Below are 23057 nucleotides of genomic sequence, written 5' to 3'. Positions count from 1 at the left end.
TGTTAAGGTTTCCTCTTATATTTTTTCCTTTGAATAAAAAGCTTTGGGATTAATAAAAAAAATTTTTTGTTTGCAATTGCATTATTTGTTGAGGCAAAATATGCATATATTTATAACTGAGGCCTTTTTGAGCTTTTGCAAAAAAAAAAAATTGGTTGGTGGTAGTAGTAGTAATAATAATAATATAATAATATGATGGTTATATCTAGGGCCCTACCAAATTCACGGTCCATTTTGATCAATTTCATGGTCATAGGATTTTAACAAATGTAAATTTTATGATTTCAGCTATTTAAATCTGAAATGTCAAGATGTTTTAATTGTAGGGGTCCTGACCCAAAAAGGAGTTGGGGGGAATGGGAGGGGGGTTGCAAAGTTATTGTGAGGGGGGGTTGTGGTACTGCTACCCTTACTTCTGCACCGCTGCTGATGGTGGCACTACCTTCAGGGCTGGACAGCTGGAGAGAGGCGGCTGCTAGCTGGAACCCCAGCTCTGAAGGCAGAGCTGCCGTCAGCAGCAGTGCAGAAGTAAGGATGGCATTGTATGGTATTGCCACCCTTACTTCTGTGCTGCTGCTGGTGGGGCGCTGCCTTCAGAGCTTGGCATCTGACCAAGAGCTGCTGTGCTCCCACTGCCCAGGTCTGAAGGCAACACAGAAGTAACGGTGGCAATACCACAACCCCCGCTAAAATAACCTTGCAGTCCCCCTGAAGCTCCCTTTCTCAAATTGGATGTCCTGACCAAAAACACCGGTCTCCCCTGTGAAATCTGTGTAGTACAGGGTAAAAGCACACAAAAGACCAGATTTCACGGACCGTGATGCATTTTTCGTGCCCATGAATTTGGCAGGATCCTAGTTATATCCAACCATAATATTAAAATAGCGTGATATCACTTATCAATTTTAAATTTTTTAAAATATATTTGTTGCAACAAAATTAACATTGGTTTGGTTATTTGGTTCGAATCCATAATTGTTAATTTGTTTTGATTTTAATCTGACTTTAATTTGACAATTGTATTTTTTTATCTTTAGTTTAGTAGTTTTTTTGTAGTTATGTCTTGATTTTATTTTTTATTGTTTAACTTTAATAAAACTTAAGTTCATAACAACATTGAGTCATAATAAGCAACTGGTCCAGAACTATTGAGAATCTTGGTGAATTTCAACCAGTTTTCTAAGGAGCCTCCCTCCCTCCCTCTTAAATTTACCCCTTTGTAAATTAATTAAATCAATGGAAGTTATGAGGTGCTGAGCATCCTCAGAATCAGGCCTTGTGGTAGTACAATACACCTTGTTTAAGCTATCACCTAAATTGTTTTTGTCCTGTTTATAAAGTGGAATAGCTACCTCTTCTTCTTTTAAAAAAAAAAAAAAATTAGAGTAGGTGTGAAGCCTGTAACAGTAGCAAGAATTGCATACTAGAGCCAGTGTGCAATGGCAGTCTTCAGTACAAGCAACTGCTTGGAGTAATGTGCAGATACCCTGTATTTGCCAGGGAATGAGAGGGAGACAGCTTGCAGAGGGAATGGGATAGGGGAAGTAGCTTATCGCTCAAGATCCCTTTCTAACACTGAAACCAGAGAGGGCAGCAATTCTGACTGCCTTATTTATTTTGACACTTATGTTTCTGGTCTCTTTCACCAGCAGGACTGGATGAAGAGAAGTCCACCACTCTGGATAGGGATCTTGGGGAGAGAGACATTTACTGACTCTTTCTTATCCCCTATCAATGGGACTTGAAAGGGAGGTAACATAACACCCAACTTCCTCATTCACTTGTTTATTTTGAAGAAACAGAAGATCTTAGAGGACAGAAGGAAATGCTCTCATGTCAGAGGTGGAGAGGAAACATGAGGTAGAAACAAAGTAATTGTAGGTAGAGGTAGAAAAACAAGTGCCACAAAAAAAAATGTTAGGCTAGAGATAAGAGAATCACCACTGACAAAGCTCTGCATAGCAGGCTCCTGTTATGAATGAGAGCACGAGGCTCAAACAGTACTAAAAAACAGAACTGAGTCCCTAGAACTCCAATTTGTTAGTCTCTAAGGTGCCACAAGTACTCCTTTTCTTTTTGCGAATACAGACTAACACGGCTGCTACTCTGAAACCTAGAACTCCAGTGATTCAAACAAATATGTAATTTAACATACATTCATGGAACATTAATGGTCTCAGTGGTGTTATAGAGAAAATCCTTGAGTATGTAAAATTACCAAAGGCTGAGACAGCAAGGTTACAAGGGATGCGTCTGCAGCTAAGAGACACTTCAAAGTTGGGAAAGTGTTAGAGGGGCAGCAGCTAAAGATCAAAAGGGGATTAGCTGCTCTTTATCAGTAAGACTCTAAATGTACATATTAGAGAAAAAGGCTGATAGGAAAGGCTGTTAAACTTTATGGAGCTCTCCTAATGCTAGGTGTAGGGTCCACTAGTTACCCAGAGAGCACCTTTTACTTGAATTAGTGCAGTCTAGTGGGCAGAGACAGATGATGGGCAAGTCACTTCAGCTCTGTGTTTGTTTCCCCATCTGTAAAATGGGAATAATTATACTTAGCATCCTTTGTTAAACACTTTGAAATCTGCAGATCAAGAATATAATAGCTAGATGATGCTGATATTCCTCCATCAGAACACAACATCAGTCATGCTTCATGGTGACGGCAGTTGCATATTGGACCTCTACTGGGATAAATCATCCCCAAAGGCCTTGTCATCTGAGCTAGAGTTCCCTCAACTGCCACTGACTTCACAAATGATCATGCACAAATTAGGGGCAGACTTGAAAATCAGATAAAAAACACCAATGTGATTTATTAGAGAAAGATAGGTGAGGCAATATCTTTTATTGGACCAACTTCTGTTGGTGAGAGAAACAAGCTCTCAAGCGTATACAGCGCTCTTCTTCAGGTTTGGGAAACTAACTCAGAGGGTCACTGCTAAATACAAGGAGGAACAGTATTTTTTATTTACATCTGGTTCTAAATCACGAATCTCAAGATTTTAGGATTTGGCCTCTGATTTCACTGTGCGCAGCTCTAGCATCAATGTCAAACCTTACAGCAGCCCCCTGAAAGAGGGGAGTGTTATCAGCCTGGCTCGGCCACTGCCTGCCTGCCTGCCTCTCCGTAAGTTCCTCAGTTTCCCCAGCTGTAGATTGGGGGCAATGGTTCTGATCTGCTTCAGAGGGATGGAGGTAGGATTGTGAGAAGGGCTCTGAGTTGCTGGGCTGGCAGAGCCTAGAAATAGGCTAAGTAGGAGCTAATGGCAGGGGTGTGATAATCACACCCAGTGTAGGACAGGTGGTACCTGCCCAGCCAAACTGTCAATTCTCCCCTCCCTTTCCCATTGCTCCCCGAATGTGTTTTTAATCCTCCTGCCCCACTTCCCCTTCATCCCCCTTTCCCTTGAACCTTCCTCCACTTCTTCCTGCCAACCTAGGATAGCCACTCTCATGTTCCCAGAACAGTGGTTATTCTGGGAACGGAGTGGGCCCGGGCCTGCCAGCATGACCCACCCCTGGCCAGCGTGACCAGGTACACAGGGTGCACGCAAGGTCACGCCACGAGGGCAGCCCCCATTTCAAGGTGCGCTGCCCCCCCCCCGCACGGGCATGACCCCGTATGCAGTGTGCGCATGAGGCCACGCTGGTGGGGGTGGAGGGGTGTGCTCGAAATGGCATGGCCCCTGTCTTCTGCCAGATAAAACTCTGCCTGGATTGGTCCCAGTACTGGATGGGGGCTGTCAGTGGGGAACTGAGGCACAGAGAGGTTACGGTCCAGCCCGACGCAGGTCTTTATGCTCCTCATTCCCCGGGGACTGGCCCAGGCTGGTAGCCAACCTCAATTGAACCCAAGTCCTCCTAGGCTAGTGCCCTGGACCGCTCCTACGCCCCTTCCGCTCCGCCACCGCCGCGCCTCTGCCGCCTGCCGCGGGCCCTTTAAGAGCGGCGCCCCCCTCCCCCCCCACCCGAGCCTGGGGCGGGACCCGTCCGGGTTAGAGTTGTGCGCTCCCGGCCCCGCCCCGGAGGAAAAACAAACTCACTTCCGGTCGAGACACCCGGATGGGCCGGAAGTGAGGCGAACCCGGGGCGGGGGCTGCGCCGGGGCCTGGCCTGAGGCGGGGAAGCGTCGGCTGGGTGCCCGCCGGGGCCATGGTGGCGGGGTAGAGCCGAGGCCCGCGCCCAGAGCTTGGCGGTGGGAGGAGGTGAGGGGGCAGCCGAAGAGGGAGGGAAAGAGGAGAAGCCCCCGCCGCCCGGAAACGCCCCCGCTGCCCGCCTCCTCCCCCCCCCAGCCTGGAGACGGCCCCCTTTCCCCCGCCAATGCCGCCCCGAGCCGGGAGACTGCCCCCCTCCCCCCCCCCCCCGGCCAGTGCCTCCCCCGAGCCGGGAGACTGCCCTCCCTCCCTCCCCCCCCCCCCCCCGGCCAGTGCCTCCCCCGAGCCGGGAGACTGCCCTCCCTCCTCCCCCCCCCGCGGCCAGTGCCTCCCCCGAGCCGGGAGACTGCCCTCCCTCCTCCCCCCCCCCCCCCGGCCAGTGCCTCCCCCGAGCCGGGAGACTGCCCTCCCTCCTCCCCCCCCGGCCAGTGCCTCCCCCGAGCCGGGAGACTGCCCTCCCTCCCCCCCCCCCGGCCAGTGCCTCCCCCGAGCCGGGAGACTGCCCTCCCTCCCCCCCCCCGGCCAGTGCCTCCCCCGAGCCGGGAGACTGCCCTCCCTCCCCCCCCCCCGGCCAGTGCCTCCCCCGAGCCGGGAGACTGCCCTCCCTCCCTCCCCCCCCGGCCAGTGCCTCCCCCGAGCCGGGAGACTGCCCGCCCCCCCCCCCCCGGCCAGTGCCTCCCCCGCGCCGGGAGACTGCCCTCCCGCCCCCCCCCCCCCCCCCCGGCCAGTGCCTCCCCCGAGCCGGGAGACTGCCCTCCCTCCTCCCCCCCCGGCCAGTGCCTCCCCCGAGCCGGGAGACTGCCCTCCCTCCCTCCCTCCCCCCCCCCCCGGCCAGTGCCTCCCCCGAGCCGGGAGACTGCCCTCCCTCCCCCCCCCCCGGCCAGTGCCTCCCCCGAGCCGGGAGACTGCCCGCCCCCCCCCCCCCCGGCCAGTGCCTCCCCCGAGCCGGGAGACTGCCCTCCCTCCCCCCCCCCCCGGCCAGTGCCTCCCCCGAGCCGGGAGACTGCCCTCCCTCCCTCCCCCCCCCGGCCAGTGCCTCCCCCGAGCCGGGAGACTGCCCTCCCTCCCTCCCCCCCCGGCCAGTGCCTCCCCCGAGCCGGGAGACTGCCCTCCCTCCCTCCCCCCCCGGCCAGTGCCTCCCCCGAGCCGGGAGTCTGCCCTCCCTCCCCCCCCCCCCCGGCCAGTGCCTCCCCCGAGCCGGGAGACTGCCCTCCCTCCCTCCCTCCCCCCCGGCCAGTGCCTCCCCCGAGCCGGGAGACTGCCCTCCTGCCCCGAGCCGGGAGACTGCCCCTGCCTCAGACCCTTCTCCCACCTGCCCCTTGCCTTCCTGATTCTGGAGACTGCCGCTGTCCTGGCCAGTGCCCTCCGAGCATGGAGACTGCTCCTACCTCAGCCCCCTGTTCCCCTCCTCCCCTGAGCATGGAGACTGTCCTTGTGCCAGTGCCCCCAGAACATGGTGCTCCTCTCCCCCAAGCATGGAGACTGTTCCCTTGCTAGCCTGCTCAACCAGTCCCACCCGCAGCATGGAAATTGCCCCCTTCTCTATTATTCTCCAACCTCTTCCCCACAGACATGCAGATCTAGGAAGTAAATTCTTCTACTTCCCCAGATCCCCATCACACTCGGTTTAGGAGGTCAGCTCAAATCTTTACCCCACGTAGAATTCTTCCTTTTGTAGAAAATATGCACACACTCCTCTCTCATAGTAATTGGGCCCCAGTTGCCAAAAAATCCCTCCCTGTTCTTCCACCACTATCTTCCTGTCTTCCCTGCCATGGAATAGAAGATGAGTCCCCCTCTGGGATGTCTTCACCTGTAGCTGGGGTCAGGTATCACTCTCCCCGTCCCCAGACCAGACTTCGCATTTCTTCCTGAACTGGCAGAGACTTACCAGGCATTCCAGAGGCAACACTCCTAGAAAGCACACGCTTACTTTGTTCATGCCCTAACATTTTAAAAAACATTTAACATTTTTTAAAACACTAATGGTTCTGTCCTGTCCCATTCCACAGAAATCTTCTTAAGCCTGTGGAAGGTGTAATGTTAAATGGAGTCATCTAGTTATTTTGAAGTATAATGTACAGATGTTGCTGAAGTACCTTTAGTAACTCTTAGGCAGCGACTCCTGGTTTGTCCAGTGATGTGGAGCAGCTGGTTACACTATAAGGAAGCTGCTTGCATGTAAGCAACTTGCAAGGGGGTAACATCTGTCTTACAGGATTCTGAGAATAAATTAGCCAGTACTTACAGTGAGTTGAACATGCAGTGCACTATATGTGTTAAGTTTTCATATATAGTTATGGTTGAATTCAGTTTTCTATTCTAATCCTTTTTGTTTGGTTGCTCATAATTTTAAAACTAATTCCTGAGGTGCTGAAATTTTCATGGCTTGTTCTCAATCTGGAGATGAATTAATCTGTTTTTGGAAAAACTGAACAAAATTGGGTGCATTATTTTTAAATTTTAATCAAAAATTTTGTACACGGACTAATTCAGTGACTTAAAACATAACAAACTTAGTCTGGTTTGTAGATCTCATTGAGATAGAAGGAACAGAACAAGTTTGAAGAAAATTAGTTCAGTAATTTTAAAGTTAAAAACATGTAAATGGAGAAACTTCTTGCATGCTTAGTAGAATTTTACTGGTTTCAGAGTAGCAGCCGTGTTAGTCTGTATTCGCAAAAAGAAAAGGAGTACTTGTGGCACCTTAGAGACTAACAAATTTATTAGAGCATAAGCTTTCGTAAGCTACAGCTCAGAAGTGAGCTGTAGCTCACGAAAGCTTATGCTCTAATAAATTTAATAAATACTAATAAATAAATAAATCTAATAAAATACTCCTTTTCTTTTTTAGAATTTTACTCTGTCTTGACAGATTGATCCAAAAGATACAGCTCTTAAATGTTGGAGTGCTGAAGCACTTTCCATTGGAGGTGTTAGTCAAAATTACTTAGCCAAAATTAATGTATTATTGAAAGCTGTGCACCTATGCTTAATATATAGCTTTCAGCATGCTTTGTGCTGGAAGTGTATTAAAAATCGTGTAAGCTTTTATTATTTGCATTTTTAGAGATCATCAAGGACAAGATAGTGTTCTCGGTTTTGCTTGGGCTTTAAGTAATAAGCAGCTATTGTAATTGTTGCAAGATTGTTAAATTAACTGGATGCAGATATCTAAGAACCTTGGACAATAGGTGCAACCTGCATGGAAAAGGAAGATTAGGGTATGTCATGAAATAAAGGAATTTGGGGCATTTTTGTGTCCATGATAAACAGGGATATAAATATAAGTAGAAATAAGGTAATGATTTGGAACAGAATGAAGATGTAACTTCTGCAAAACCCGTTCTTCAGATTGGTGAAGTATTAACTCATTCCTTTCTGTATAGTGCTGTTCAATCTTTGATTAATAATCTTTTGATTACTGAGCTTGCATAAGCTTTGGTTATTTGACCCATCATAACACTGATCGTCTAAAACCGAACCCTAACAGAAGTGATTTAAAGTCTGAGAACGTGTAGTGTTTGAGATGGCCTTTTTTTTTATTTTCACATTTGTAAAGCAGTGGGGCTAAGACGTCTGATTTCAGAAGGCATTGTACAGCACGTAACAGGGGGCCTCAACACTGATTGGAGGTTCTGGGCACTACTGTAATAACAATATTAAATATTTATTAATGCAAAATAAGCAAATTAAGTTTTCAACAGTCAGTGATGTGCCCTTGTCTCATTGAATAAGGTACGCAGTTAATGAAGGAAGACTCTGTAGGAGCCCTTGCTTTAATGATTGTGCACCTTGTGCAGGATTAGACATTCTGGTGGTTCTTAGACAAATAGTTTCAGATTATAATTAAAAAAAAAATCTAGGTAATTCCTTTAACAAAATCTTGGTGAGAGTGTTGAAGTTGCAGGTAAATTCTCAGAAGTCAGGAAATGCTGGTTCTTGCTTGGATTATTTAGTGCAAAAGCTAACTTGAGAGAGAGAATATTTGTAAAAATATACTTAGCCTGGTCTTCCTTTGTTGCTGTAGAAGATGGTTTTTATTTTTTACTCTGCTAAGCTGTGTTTGGCATCCTTGTATAGCTATGGAAAATATTTTGATGATGTCATAAACAAAACCATATGACTTAATTGCATCATCAAATAGGAGAAGATTAATTGAGAGAATTGCCTCTTGTTTAGACATAACTCTTGTATTATTAACAAGCCAGTGATGCAAATGATAGAAAAATGTGTTGAGTAAATGGATTTATATTTAAGATAATTAAAACTTTCTCCAGTATGCATGTTAATTAATGTTCATAAGAAATGGAATAAAATGAGGGAAACTAATTCATTTTTAAGCCAATAGATTTCCCTGGATAAATCAGCAAGATAAAAAACATGCATGCATAGCAGTTTTGTTTATCTGGGGAATTTTACTAAGTTTTTCTTTTTCACTCACACTTCATGTTCTCTCAAAGTCCATATCAGTGCTTGGCTTCACTGTTATGGAACCATGTTCAAACATATTCCCGCAAAGCCCACAGAAATTAACTTGTCAGAGTTCAGTAGTGTTGTTCTTTGACCCAGTTACAACACAATTCCATTTTGTAGTGGAGACCTGTACAATGACTTAACCTTGTAATGGAATTCAGTTAACTGAAATGTAAGGTCTTGTCTAAGTTACATAACCAAGACAAGCTGTAAATTGGTCCCCAGATGTGGTGAGATTGATGGTGTAGACTGGCCCTGAATTGATTTCTGTCACGATTTGGTCACCATTATGACTCTTCACATGGTGGTGGTGCCCCTCTAACCTTAGGTTTTCTAAAAACTTATTATTTAAGTATTTAACATAAACATCATAGGACCATATTCTCTCACCTGTCCTCCCTGAGTGATCTCTTACTCTGTACTTAGTCCCGTTAATTTCAATAGGGCTGCTTGACAAGCAAGGTACACCTTAATATATGGACAATGGTGTCAGAATCTGACTTACGGTTTACATAATCTAATACAGGAATCCTGAAACTTTTCAGTGTGGCCTCCATCCTATTTGAGAAATTCTCCTAGACCACTACTTCCTTTCCATTTATGGTTATGTAAGGTCACAGTGTCAAGTACAGAAACTGGTATCAGAAAAAAAATTAGGAAAATGTTTTTAATTGCTTTGTAATGCAGTTTAGCATCTGGAAGCAAAGAGACTCAGTAGTATGGACCACCAGCAAATGCTTCAGGGAAAAGCAGTGGACTACAATTTGAGCACCAGTGAAGGCACAGGGATGTTAAAAAAACAAAATAAAACGAGGAGTACTTGTGGCACCTTGAAGATTGTTGTTGTTGAAGATTTCAGATCCCTGTAATATTCAAATTAACTTGTGATATTTCAGCCAGTTTTTAAGAATAGGTGGGCTATCTTAAAATTAATAATTAAGAAAAGTCTACTAGTTTTAAATACAGCTGATTTGTTGTATGGTATTAGTGAGGATATATGCTGATCCAGTTGTGGGCCAGTATTATGCAGATGTATGTTTACTAATAGACGTTAACCAAATGATTTATTGGAATATTTGGTCAGGAAGAATAAGTTAATGTCTGGTCCTAGAATGTTTGGAATACATTGTGGATTTGTGAAAATATTTAGAAATGCTGACAAGAATTGCCCATTTTGATGACTTTTATTATTTTAATTATAGCGACAGAATATGAACTTTGATTAGGCTGTTACTCCAAGCTGTGCACACTGTTGTTTCATTAGGGGAGTCTCATAAACGCAATAGATATTATCTGGACTTTATTCTCAATTTCAAGACCATTCATATTTAGACTATTGCTCATGGAGTGCTAGTTCACCAAGGCCTCCTTTCCAAATGTCAGTGCCCATATGATAGCTAATTGCTCCTCACACAACAGATATTACTGATGCATTTTAGGCTAAACCCATAAAAATTGAAACTGACACAATTTTAGGTGATAGCTTAATAAATATTTTCTCAAGGCATTAAATATGCATGTACCTGCACTTTCATAGCTTCATAAAGTAGTATAATATTTGCCTAATTCAAGACTGAGTCCAGCAAATTGAGGAACTGTCCCTTTCAGTACCATTCCTGTGTGGGTTAAGTAATGATAAAAAACCAAATGCACAAACCATTTTTCAAAACATGAGTACCTTTTAGGAAGTGATACTAATAAATTAGGTTGTCACCTTAACTGATGCAAAGTGAGGAGAATGAAAATGTTTGATTCATAGCCAGTGTATACCTTTAAGAAAAGGAGTACTTGTGGCACCTTAGAGACTAACAAATTTATTTGAGCATAAGCTTTCGTGAGCTACAGCTCACTTCATTGGATGCATTTAGTGGAAAACACAGAGGGGAGATTGATATACACACACAGAGAACATGAAACAATGGGTTTCACCCCACACACTGTAAGGAGAGTGATCACTTAAGATAAGCCATCACCAGCGGGGGGGGGGGGGGGGGGGGGGGGAGGAGGAGGAGGAAAACCTTTCATGGTGACAAGCAAGGTAGGCTATTTCCAGCAGTAAACAAGAATATCTGAGGAGCAGTGGGGTGGGGGGGGAGAAATAACACGGGGAAATAGTTTTACTTTGTGTAATGACTCATCCATTCCCAGTCTCTGTTCAAGCCTAAATTAATTGTATCCAGTTTGCAAATTAATTCCAATTCAGCAGTCTCTCGTTGGAGTCTGTTTTTGACGTTTTTTTGTTGAAGGATAGCCATTCTCAGGTCTGTAATCGAGTGACCAGAGAGATTGAAGTGTTCTCCAACTGGTTTTTGAATGTTATAATTCTTGATGTCTGATTTGTGTCCATTTATTCTTTTACGTAGAGACTGTCCAGTTTGGCCAATGTACATGGCAGAGGGGCATTGCTGGCATATGATGGCATATATCACATTGGTAGATGCGCAGGTGAACGAGCCTCTGATAGTGTGGCTGATGTGATTAGGCCCTATGATGGTGTCCCCTGAATAGATATGTGGACAGAGTTGGCAATGGGCTTTGTTGCAAGGATAGGTTCCTGGGTTAGTGGTTCTGTTGTGTGGTTGCTGGTGAGTATTTGCTTCAGATTGGGGGGCTGTCTGTAAGCAAGGACTGGCCTGTCTCCCAAGATCTGTGAGAGTGATGGGTTGTCCTTCAGGATAGGTGGTAGATCCTTGATGATGTGTTGGAGAGGTTTTAGTTGGGGGCTGAAGGTGATGGCTAGTGGCTTTCTGTTGTTTTCTTTGTTGGGCCTGTCCTGTAGTAGGTGACTTCACATTCAAAAACCAGTTGGAGAACACTTCAGTCTCTCCAGTCACTAGATTACAGACCTGAGGGTGGCTATCCTTCAACAAAAAAACTTCAAAAACAGACTCCAACGAGAAACTGCTGAATTGGAATTAATTTGCAAACTGGATACAATTAATTTAGGCTTGAATAGAGACTGGGAATGGATGAGTCATTACACAAAGTAAAACTATTTCGCCCTGTTATTTCTCCCCCCACCCCCCACTGTTCCTCAGATATTCTTGTTAACTGCTGGAAATAGCCTACCTTGCTTGTCACCATGAAAGGTTTTCCTCCTTCCCCCCCTGCTGCTGGTGATGGCTTGTCTTAAGTGATCACTCTCCTTACAGTGTGTATGATAAACCCTTGTTTCATATTCTCTGTGTGTGTATATATCAATCTTCCCTCTGTATTTTCCACAAATGCATCTGATGAAGTGAGCTGTAGCTCACGAAAGCTTATGCTCAAATAAATTTTAGTCTCTAAGGTGCCACAAGTACTCCTTTTCTTTTTGCGAATACAGACTAACATGGCTGCTACTCTGAAACATGTATACCTTTAGTATTGGTATTAATAAAACTGAACACCTGTAGTTACATAATTGTTATATAGAATCTATTCTTGTTTGTTCATTATTAGCTTGGTAGAAGTGATAGAATTTATCTTAAACTTCTCTTGTTCTGAATGTAGAGGTAGCCACTTGTGGGAATGTCAGGGATGACCACTAAACTGAAAAATCTTTAATCCATTTTCTTAAATCTAAGCGACGGCTTCATTGAACTATGAGAATCTTAGGGAGGTGAAGTAGAACTAATCAAACTTTGTATCGATAAACCCTCGTTTTCACAAACAACTATTCTGATGCATACGTATATTAATGTTGTATATGTTGAAAGAGTTCATTAAAGTTGTATTGTGGGTTAGTTATCGATTCTTTAGTTACGTGCAAGGTGAAATTTTTCATATCCATGTTATCCAAATGAATTAATTGTAAGAGTAATAAAATACTTTTTAATTATTAGTTTTTAAATTTTGTTTTGTATTTCACTGGGAACTGTAGGTGTTCAAATGCTCTGAAAATGAGACCACTTTTATGAGGTGCATAAATATGGATATAAATGCTTAAACTTGGGCACTTATATTTGATTGTTTTGGTCATAATGTTTTAAAAATCATATATGACCACTGCATCTGCACATTACAGAAATCTCTAGCCCTTAGCATTTAAGAGATCTTGGTGAAATTGGATCTTATTACTACTTTCAGTGTTTTGATTGCTAATAACTCCCTCCCTCTTTCTATGTGTGTATCTGAAGAATGAGCACATGTCGTTGGTGTACGCCTGGTGGTTCCTCCACCACCCAGTTCCTAAGAACTTATGCTTCCAAGACTTTGTCCCCTGGAGATCGTGCAGCAGCCAATGATGATCTCTGTTACTGCCTGGAATGTGTGGTTGAATATCACAAGGCAAGGGATGAATTGCCAAGCTTACTGCAGGAGGTAATTGTCTCCTACTGAGCTGCACAGAATAAAAGGTTTAATTGAGTTACTTCAGAGGGATTTGATGGTGGTTAGGTCTGACTGAGGGAATTTTGTGAGGGCTCTGTGTTTAGCTGACTATTGCAGGAGGAATATACTACCATTTAATTGTAAGTTCTTGTAATGTGCTCTATTCCTGTATTTAAATACAGCACTTTGTCCCAGTTATTAGTTTTCTGTCTAAAATAATGATAAAGCTATTAACTTTATTCAGAAATGAATAAATTATTCAAAACTTTATTCATTAAGTACCTATAATTTCTGACTGCCACTAAAGTTACTTTAATTAGTCTATAATCAGTCAATTCCAAATTGAAAATGTTACTGATGATCTGTGTCACCTGAGTTCCATGCCCAACTGTTAATATTTTCTCACCATGTCTGAAAAGTAACTTTCGAAAACAAAGTAATGCATCCGATGAAGTGAGCTGTAGCTCACGAAAGCTTATGCTCTAATAAATTTGTTAGTCTCTAAGGTGCCACAAGTACTCCTTTTCTTTTAATGAGCTCTTAGAATCTCATCAGGAGCTCCACATGATGTTAAACATCCTCAGTCTTAGCAACCTGTACAGACTATTGTCTCCTTGTTTCCTTTTCCCTGAATAGATCTTATGGGAATTGGAAACCTCCCGTCTCATAGACCACTTTGAGAAATCCATGAAGACAGATATTGAAGAGGACGATGAATTATTTATAGTGGATGATGAAGGGGAAACTAAACTGTCTGGTTACACAGGCCCAGATTTTGAGAACAACCTGCGTGTACCTCTTTTAGAAATACTGAAATACCCGTACCTGCTGCTACATGAACGAATCGGTGAGTATCTCATGGTTTACACTTGAAAGAATCTAGTATTCTCACTATTGCAGAAGGTGAAAATAATTATTTTAAACAGGCATTAGTGAAATGTTTAGTTGCCCTACTAAAATAAGGGTAATATTTCTTTAAGCACTAAAATAAGTTAGCTTGTCTTGGTTTTGGTTAATCTTTAACATTTATGTCTCCTCTTGTTTAGGTGAGCTCTGTGTTGAGGCTCTTTGTAAAATGGAACAAGTTAACTTCTCCTTTCAGGTCTTTGACAAACATCCAGGCATTTATCTGTTGTTGGTACACCCCAATGAAGTGGTGAGTTATTTCTCCTACAATGAGAATACAATCAGAAAAATTAACTCACTTTAAGCTTTTACTGGGCACTTCTGTTTCAGGGATTTGATTGTGTGCGTCTATCCTCCTTCGCATTTGGCAAGAGAAATAAGTCTGTTGTTTCAAGGTTCAAACATTTCTGCTGTATCCTCCTCATATAAACAATCCATAGAAGCATGTAACCTTGATTAGTTAGTAATGGGATTAGTATGTCTTGGCATATAATAATCCTGTCCATGATAATACGTGGTTGTTTTGCAAAATCAGCTGTTCTCAGCATTATTCAAGAGCGTGCAAGAAAGAAAAGTCAGTGCCACGGCACATTAAAGTCAGCAGACTAATCAATGTTTACTGTTTAATTTGAGCCATTTATAACATTGTTAACGTTTTGGGTGTTATGTGGCTTTTCTCAAGGTGGATAATAGGAGCACCTAACAGTTTAAAGCATTTAATTTCTACTGAGTCTTTTCCTAATTTCACCTGTTCTGGAGATTGAGCCTCATACTGAATTGAGAACCTAAAGAAGCAGGTGTTTTTCAAAATAAAAATGTACTGAAAGAAAATTCCACTACATAGACTGAGTTTAAATAACATTCAGATTGTTTTTCCAAGTCTTGTAATTAAAAATAAAATCAGAGTTAAGGTTCAAAATTCAGCATGATTCTTCATTCTTCTTTTTTGGCACAGCAAGTTATTCAATTAGAATTTGGATAGGAATAAAATTATACTGTCAATACAAAAAAAATGGAATTCTGTTGCCTGTAAAGAAAATAATTGAGAATGGGGGGGATCAGAAGTGAAGGAGAGGAGGACAATGCATCATGTATTCAGCAAATGAAGTTCATATAAAGTGGAAAGTGTGGTGCAGAAGCTCACAATGTGTAACTCTGGATCACTGATACCTGTCAAGGAACAAAAGCTATGGGGCTTTGTTTTCGAAAGTGTTGAGAACTTAAAAGTTCAGTTAAAGTCAATAGGAGTTGCAGGAGTTCAGCATCTCTGAAAATAAAGATCTGTTCTTTCAAACTGAGTCCAAGTATATTGTATATGCCACTTTTTCCAAGATAGGCAAATACAATGTTCATACTCCAGCCTTTTTTATGCTAGGATGTTGAGTCTTTCCATCTCTGTATCATTTGTTTTTAGTCACTAAAAGCTATATCCTTGGGTAGTCTGAGGTTCAGAGATCTTGGAATTACCTCCAATGTGAAATAGAAGTGGTGAGAGTGGCACTGTCAGTTGGAATAAGAGAGAGTCAGGAACACACTTCCTCCCCAAATCCTTTAATTACAGAGCATTCCCATAGCATATAGAGTGACATAGCACACAGAGTTTGACATTACCAGCAGGCACAGTTGTCCTTTATTTTAGTCTTCTTCGTTCTGAGACTAGTGGAGGCTAGATGGCATTTTTAGTTGTATGTATCTGAATGAGGTTCAGGGAGGATATTTTAATAGGCCAATCCTAGACCACAATGGGAGGTCTCTGTTCCATACGTTTCAGTTCGAAGCAGACCTTGAGGGCATTCATAATGTAGTAGATGGTGGTAGCTTATCTCCTTTTGAATCCAGTCCCTTAAGGAATGGTAAGAAAGTGGGAATTTCTGGGGTGCATCTGGGTTGAAAGTCACAGGTATTATCAAAATGGTGACATTTGCAGGCCAAATAGCATTGGAAGGCCAGACAAAGACCTAAGGAAGTAATTGGTATAGAGTTGGATAAGCGTGAATGCCCCTCTTCATTCACTCCCTTGACATAGTCTTAACTCTATAGAGAGACTTAGATTATCCTACAAAACTGCCTTTGCATACAGGAAAGTGTGAAACTGAAGGACCCCAGCAAGATCTGCCCTAATCTTACTGGTAGCTTCAATAGCTGGGGGGAGGGATTGAGGAGTGGTGGTTATATAGAGTCCACAGAACACATGGATCTTAGGATCTAAGCCCTGGTAACATTGAAAGGCCTGCTGTGTATCTTGAGGGATTCATAGTACACCTTAGGACTAAGGCAGGACAGAATGTCCTCCTTACCTCACTTCCGAGAAAGTCAGTGAATAGTTTGATATGAGTAAGCAACTTTGGGTGTGTAGATCAGGAGGAATATAAGGGTTTATAGTAACGTAGGCAGGCTATTCACCTTAATATTCTTTTTATTCCACAGGAAGAGGTGAGTATTTGTCATTTTTTCAAGTTAACTGTGGATCCAGATTTTACTTGACAGAGTTTGATAAATGGTATGGATGTGGATCTGTAGGCATTTTAGGGAAGCTACCCATTGAAAATTCTGTCATTCAAACTGATGTATAAGCTGGTCCTGAGAAGTGCATAGGAGATATATTACCCTATTTTATAATCTGACAATATACTGTACATAACATAAAAATGGCCATACTGGGTCAGACCAAAGGTCCATCTAGCCCAGTATCCTGTCTTCCGACAGTGGCCAATGCCAGGTGCCCCAGGGGGAATGAACAGAACGGTAAGTATCAAGTGATCCATCCCATTGCCCATTCTCAGCTTCTGGCAAACAGAAGCTAGGGACACCATCCCTGTCCATCCTGGCTGATAGCCATTGATGGACCTATCCTCTGTGAACTTATCTGTAGTCCTTCAAGTATGTCAAAAGGTGGATTCTGGCTCAGTAATAAGTAGACAGGCATCCTTCACATACAGCATTAACTTATGTTTCCTTAATTGCACTTCTGTCTGTGTTAAATGTTGATCAGTAAAGTTTCAAACAAGTCTAGAGATAGTGCCTCTATCTTGTGCCTCCAGTGAGATTTTGCCCTTGAATGTATGCTTTCTAACTCTTTTGGATTTTTTAGATTGCATTGCACACAGTTTGTAATATGCATGGGGAAATGTTTGTTTATGCTGGAAGAATACTTGATTCTCACTTTCAAGAACTTGCCCTTAATACAAATGTATTTGACCACATTTTATTAGGAATGTGGCTGCTAAACTTACAGCTTTTTCTGAGATTCCTGTTTGTCATATTCCCTCTAGTAATATTTAAGTATTTTTTTTAATATATAGATTCGTCGATGGGCCATCCTGACAGCAAGAAATTTAGGGAAAGTCGACAGGGATGATTACTATGACTTACAGGAAGTGTTGACTTGCTTGTTTAAAGTCATTGAGTTGGGGCTTTTTGACAGTCCTGATATTTATAGTTCTTCAATGATTGAGAAGGGGAAACTCATTCTTCTGCCATCCCATTTGTATGATACCACCAACTACAAAAACTACTGGCTTGGTGAGTGTTTGTTCAGTAGTGAGCTGTATCTGTGCTTGCTCCCCCCCCCCCCCCCGCCCCGGTGGCGGTGGCATTTCTTTTAAGTGGTAGGCCAATCCCTACGCTCTTCTCTGAGTGGAATTCTGCGATTCACCTCACTTCTAACTGAACCCCAATGTTACAATTCCTCTAGAGAATCCTCTCCGGGAATTGGACCAGCTGGTAAACGCAGTAACAGAGAACAGCTTTTCCAAAACAGAGTATGATTTATTTACTCTTAGGAACATTACAAGCAGAAAGAAAAGGGTTAAAAAAAAAAAAGCCTAAATGCATATTGCCTTACCTAAACATAGCCTTTCCTTGCTAGTTTAAGTAGGTTCCACTTGAACCAGACCACCCCTCAAGCACTGAAGCTTGGTGAAACAGGATGTACCTTTGTAGCTGCTGCTGCCTCTCTGTGTCTCCCCCTCAGGACACAGGCTGTCTTTTATTCGTTTCAAAGGTTTCTCTGAAAGTTCCCACCTGAAGATCTCCTAAGGGTTTCAAACCGGGCTTCTGAACCTGATCAAACTGGCTTGTTCATTTCTTTAGATGGTGTTTGGAGGTGCCTTCATCCATTAAACTCTTGGTATTGTCCAGGCAATTGAATTCTGTCTACAGTTATTGTTTTGGGTTCATGCAGGATTTAATCTTTAATCACCTTTTAGCCGGCAAAATACAGTAACCACCAGTCCCACAGGTATATCGATGTTCTTCATGTGAATATTCATTCTGCAAAGTTAGAGTTGTTGAAATTTCAGTTAATTCTCTTTGGATCTTGTCTCAAGCCCTATGAGATCAGTACAATCAAAGTTCTTGAAATGTGTAATGCATTTTGGGAGTTGTCAAATGGAAGAATTCTAACTGTGTCTGTCCAGGAGACTCAGTAGCTTATTTAAATTCATCTGCTTCAGGTTCCTCTGATGCTGATCATTTCCTCTGAGAGCTTTCATTGCAGTGAGCTTTGGAAAACAGTACTATTTATGTTTGCCAAAACTTGAAGGGGGAAAAAAATGGATCTCATACACAAACGTAAAGACAGATTGCTTTCATTGCAGGTATCTGTATGTTGCTAACAGTGCTGGAAGAACAAGCTATGGATTCTTTGTTGCTGGGTCCAGATAAGCAGAATGATTTCATGCAGTCTATACTTCACACCATGGAGAAACAAACAGATGGTAACTAATTTTAACTGATGAGGCAATGATAGAGATTAAAAATGGATTATGAACAGTCATATTCTGGTTGTGATACAATTCCTAATAGAACTTACTACTTTTGTTGAACAAATTATTTTTGGTATAGAAGTATAATGCCAAAGACAGGGTTTCTCAGACTTTGACATTTCATTCCTTCCCTCATGTGAAGAACAATATTTGGACATATACTTTGAGACAAACACTGAAAAACAAGGTTCAAAGGCACTTTGAAAAGTGGAGAAAAGGTGCCCCTTATGGCTTTATGGAGCCATATGTAAAGCGTTAGGTGAGGGCAAACTTTTTTTTCTAATTACTGGGTGATTTCCACTTAGAAGAGATGGTGCAGTTTTTTCCATGTGGTATGTATTCTGGCTCTTGCATCCTAAAGGGAAGAAGTCACTCTTCCAGGATTATGTTTTTACCTTTCCTGGAAGCTGAATTTCCATATCCTCCTGATTAGTGGTGTGAGAGACAATTCAGTGAAAATGGAAAGTTCATAGTTGTGTAATAACTATTTTAATTTGCAAAGGTAACATTTCAAACTTTGTAGTTCCTGCTAACTATTTTTCAGATCCTTTTTCTGAGACTTGGATGTTTTTAATTATTTATAAGTTTCTTTTTGTAATATGAGAAGAAAAAGACTGGATCTTTATAAGTGCAATATTTTCATTAAACAAAGTTTATAGTCTTACATGAAGAACGAAGAACACGTATACAAGAAAACTGTATAGTATCATTATCTCAGGTCTGAAGGAGCTTTAAAAGGAAATACCCCTTCAGTAGCTGATAGATTATTCTATTTTAATTAGCATCTAGATGAAGCAACAAAAACAAAGGAAAAGAGGAGGAGGAGGAAGAAAAGTTAAAATTACTCAAATTGTGGTAAGAGTCTTCTGTATATATGAGGATCCTCTCCTTTTTTTTTATCCGTTTCCTGAAGTAATTCATCTAAACATCTAAGACTTTTTTGCTTTGTCAGTCATAAAAATACAACCTTTTACCATCAAAAATTAGTGCTAGTCTTCTGGAGTTTAAAAAAAAATGCCTAAATACCAATGTAATTTAATCACTTTTTTTAATTATTATGCACCCTATTGTTAGTGTTATGTGAGCTAGAACTTGAAAAATGGAGACTGTCCTGAGTGTAAAATTTTCTTTTACTTTTACCACTTCAGGGAAATTGAGCTTTAGCATTACCCGAACTAAAGGAGATAATTAAGGTCTGGGATTTCTGCAGACAAAGAATCTTGTTTGCAGTCAGTTTTTTTTATTGGCAGAGTAAATTTATAATCAGATATTTTTGTCAAGTAACAAAGGAATTTCTTTAATAGCATCTTCTCTTTTATTCATTTTGGTAATCCCAGTACTCTAGTTTTTAATGCAAGAGTTGTTTTTTAAAAACTCAAGAGTTTTTCTACAGAAGCATGTTTTCTTGAATCAGTGAACTTCTAGCAAATTTACATTTATCTAAAGCAGATTGAAGCTTCATTTTTTTTAGCTGATGTCTGTAATTTACTTTATACTATTTACAAATTTCTCAGTTTCAGTTACTGTGGGAAAAGAATCTGATTTATCTGCACTCATTTTAACAGTTTCCAAAATATCATCTAAAGATATATCAGATTCTGACTCTTAACAGCTTCGTTAGTGAAACTAGAATGGAATGCTGAGAATGAGTTACTCTGTGCTGTCCACTCAAAATGCTGTGTCATTTTCTATACCAGAAGAGAAGATGCTGATTTAAAAAAAAAAAATCTATATATCTTTGTAGTTGAATCTTCTTAGGTACTTTTCTCCATTGAATCATTAAAAATTTTCTAACTGCAGAAGTCTAAATAGAAGATTCTTTTGAACAAATCAGTTGACAAAGCTGTAAGATTCAGATATTCTTCCCTGCCTAGCCCTGTGTTCTCCACACAACTACCTGTAAATAACAATAATAAACACTTTTACCAAATCTTTTTATCTTTTCAGATTTTATTGTGTTTAGAGGCAAGAGGGAAAAAATTAAATTTCTCATCTTGTTCACTTCCTCTAGGGAGGGGGCTCCTAGCCACACTAATGGCTAGGCGGGGGAGGTAGGCCAAACAGAAGGATACAGTGGCTGCAAAAGCTGAAATATGAAATAGTCAAAGAAAAATAGAGCTCTTTCTCAGACTTAACACTCCTTCCCTGTGCAGCTATACGAGGCATAATAACTCATCTCAATAGTATACCTCTTACCCGCGCCCACCAAAATATCAGCAACCAAAACAAAAAGGGGAAAAGGTAGGAATGACATAGCTTTGCAGTGAGGGGAAGCTTTAAAAATTATCATCCATTTTATATCTTCCCTTCTCTCGCTCCTCCAGGTTACTTGTTATTATAGAGGGAAAGTGTGGCTGGTCTCAGACCTTATCTGCAAAACCAGTGTTGCTTCAAAGGGGAATTTTTAAATTCTTCCCCTCTCCTCTTCCTCTGGGTGGTTTTTTTTTTTTTATTATTATTTTTTTAAGGCATTTTTTAGGCTTAAACATTATTTTTAAAAGTTGTAATTCACCTTTTTTCAATGTTTAAATTAATAAAAACACTGAAATGAAGAATTAAATTCACTTTGTATTCACCTAGCAGTAGGAAAGCGCAGGACACTTCCCCCCTCAGCTGTTCATGATCTTAGACTGTTATATTTCAGATGAAAGCATTGATCCTTTCTGGCCAGCGCTGCACTGTTTCATGGTGATTTTGGATCAGCTCGGGTCTAAAGTGTGGGGTCAACTCATCGATCCAGTCCAGGCCTTTCAAACCATTATCAACAATGTCAGCTACAACAATGAAATAAAAAATATACGCAATAGTTCAAGGAGGTGAGTTCAAGTTTTAAAATTTAACATAATGTTTGAGATGCATCTTTTAAGAATAACCATAACATCTTTTAAGAGTAACCATATATTAGACATTCCAAATTAAGCAACCAGCAGACTAGCTAAGTTACCCATTCAACGGAAAAGTAATCTGTTAGTAAACATCTATCCGGTTGTGGAAGTGGATTCTCTGTGCAGAGAAATTTGGAAAGCATAGTTGGGCTCCACCTTTTAAACAGTCTTCTTTACGGTACACGGTTGTATTAAGAGGATACTAACAGGTCTTTCAGCCCCAGATTTAGGCTTTGTAAACCTTTTTCTCTTAGTTACAAAACCTTAAATTAAGCCTTTCCATAAAAACATTTTTCAAAAAAGTGGCAATTGGCTGGGGGATATAGGACTTAAATATTCTTCTGTGGTGGTCTACAGGCCAAAATTGCCACATTATCCTAGTCAGAGGAAACTTATCAGTCTTTTTTCGTTATCCTTAATGAGTGAAGTGAAAAAAGTAAATGGCATAAATAGGTAAATTTGATTTATTAAAACTGAGAATTTTTAAACATCAAAGCAGCTGTTAGTAATACAACTAAGGACGATCATTTCAAAAAAGATCTTGTTCAGTTAAACAACGTGTTTATGCAAGTACTTATTACATTATATTTCTTCCTAGTATATGTTAAATCCTGAAGTCATTATCCAAATCTGTCACTTAGTAGTAAGATCTCTCTGAAGCCAGTACCTTTCTTTTATGCAATTTCTTAAAAGCACCTCCTTGGGTTGCCGACCTTCCAGGATTGTCCTGGAATTTCCAGGAATTAAAGATTGTCATTATGATGAAACTTCCAGGAATGTATCCAAGCAAAATTGGCAACCCTATCTACCACACTTGTGGGCACCATAAAATAATAGAACTAGAACAATCTTACGCATTCTAACGTACCATATTAATGTTTTCCCACACACATTTTATCACTTGCATCAGTTAGTAATAAAATGTAGCATCTGAAACTGTGAAATCTTCTCTGACTCTTGTTTCACTTAGTTCATGAATAATTTGCACGTCCTGGAGCAACTTATATTTCTTTTCTTTAGGACTAAATCTGAACCAGAGTCAAACTATGAGGAAGAAATGGTTACTTGCAGCCAGATAGTGTATAATTATAATACGGAAAAGCCCAAAAAGGTAAATTAAAAAAAAAAAAAAGCTGTGTATTTATTTTATCTGCTATTTTTCTGATTCATTTATTAAAGGACACTGTCAACTTAAATCTTACTTGGTGTTCTTGGGTAGGGTTTCTTTTCAGATATATTATTTTTCTCTATTTGTAATTTATGTGCAATGGATAGAAGTTTGTCTCTAGGCACATTCACTGTTTACCCAATATAGTGAGTCATTTTTCTTCCTGTTTGTGTGGATCTTTCATGGAGCAATGGAGGAGAGAGAAGCATTTTATAAAATGGGCATGTGTTGTGGTAAAACTAAAATGGGCAGGGGAACTAGGAGACAGGTGTTTGTACTGAAAATACTTTTAACCTGTTTTTAAGTTTCCTAGATTTTTATTTGACAGTGTCCCTTTTATATCCTTTTTGTCGGTTTATGGATATTTTTAAACTACTGTGCTAAATATGTA

At 41.2% G+C, this 23057-nt stretch overlaps 1 protein-coding gene across 11 annotated transcripts in view; it reads left to right on the top strand.

Annotated features, from left to right (window-relative positions):
* Positions 1 to 4066: 4066 nt before the first annotated feature.
* The window catches only part of SETX (senataxin), a 49090-nt gene continuing 30099 nt past the window's right edge, over positions 4067 to 23057 (top strand). For 7 of the 11 annotated variants that reach the window (XM_043498980.1, XM_043498978.1, XM_043498979.1 and 4 more), the window contains exons 1-7: positions 12749 to 12932; positions 13578 to 13788; positions 13988 to 14097; positions 17150 to 17369; positions 18446 to 18565; positions 21258 to 21429; positions 22519 to 22609. In XM_043498980.1, the coding sequence (XP_043354915.1) occupies positions 12750 to 12932; positions 13578 to 13788; positions 13988 to 14097; positions 17150 to 17369; positions 18446 to 18565; positions 21258 to 21429; positions 22519 to 22609 (1107 nt within the window). In that variant the 5' untranslated portion in view covers position 12749. Of the gene's footprint in view, positions 4206 to 6084; positions 6336 to 7064; positions 7088 to 7210; positions 7379 to 12748; positions 12933 to 13577; positions 13789 to 13987; positions 14098 to 17149; positions 17370 to 18445; positions 18566 to 21257; positions 21430 to 22518; positions 22610 to 23057 lie in introns of those variants that run through there. The other 4 variants (XM_043498975.1, XM_043498973.1, XM_043498977.1 and 1 more) reach the window with 4 other exon arrangements.

The sequence above is a fragment of the Dermochelys coriacea genome, chromosome 16 (genome assembly GCF_009764565.3).
Source record: "Dermochelys coriacea isolate rDerCor1 chromosome 16, rDerCor1.pri.v4, whole genome shotgun sequence".
Classification (NCBI taxonomy): domain Eukaryota; kingdom Metazoa; phylum Chordata; order Testudines; family Dermochelyidae; genus Dermochelys; species Dermochelys coriacea.
This window is presented reverse-complemented; position numbering and strand designations above follow the sequence as displayed.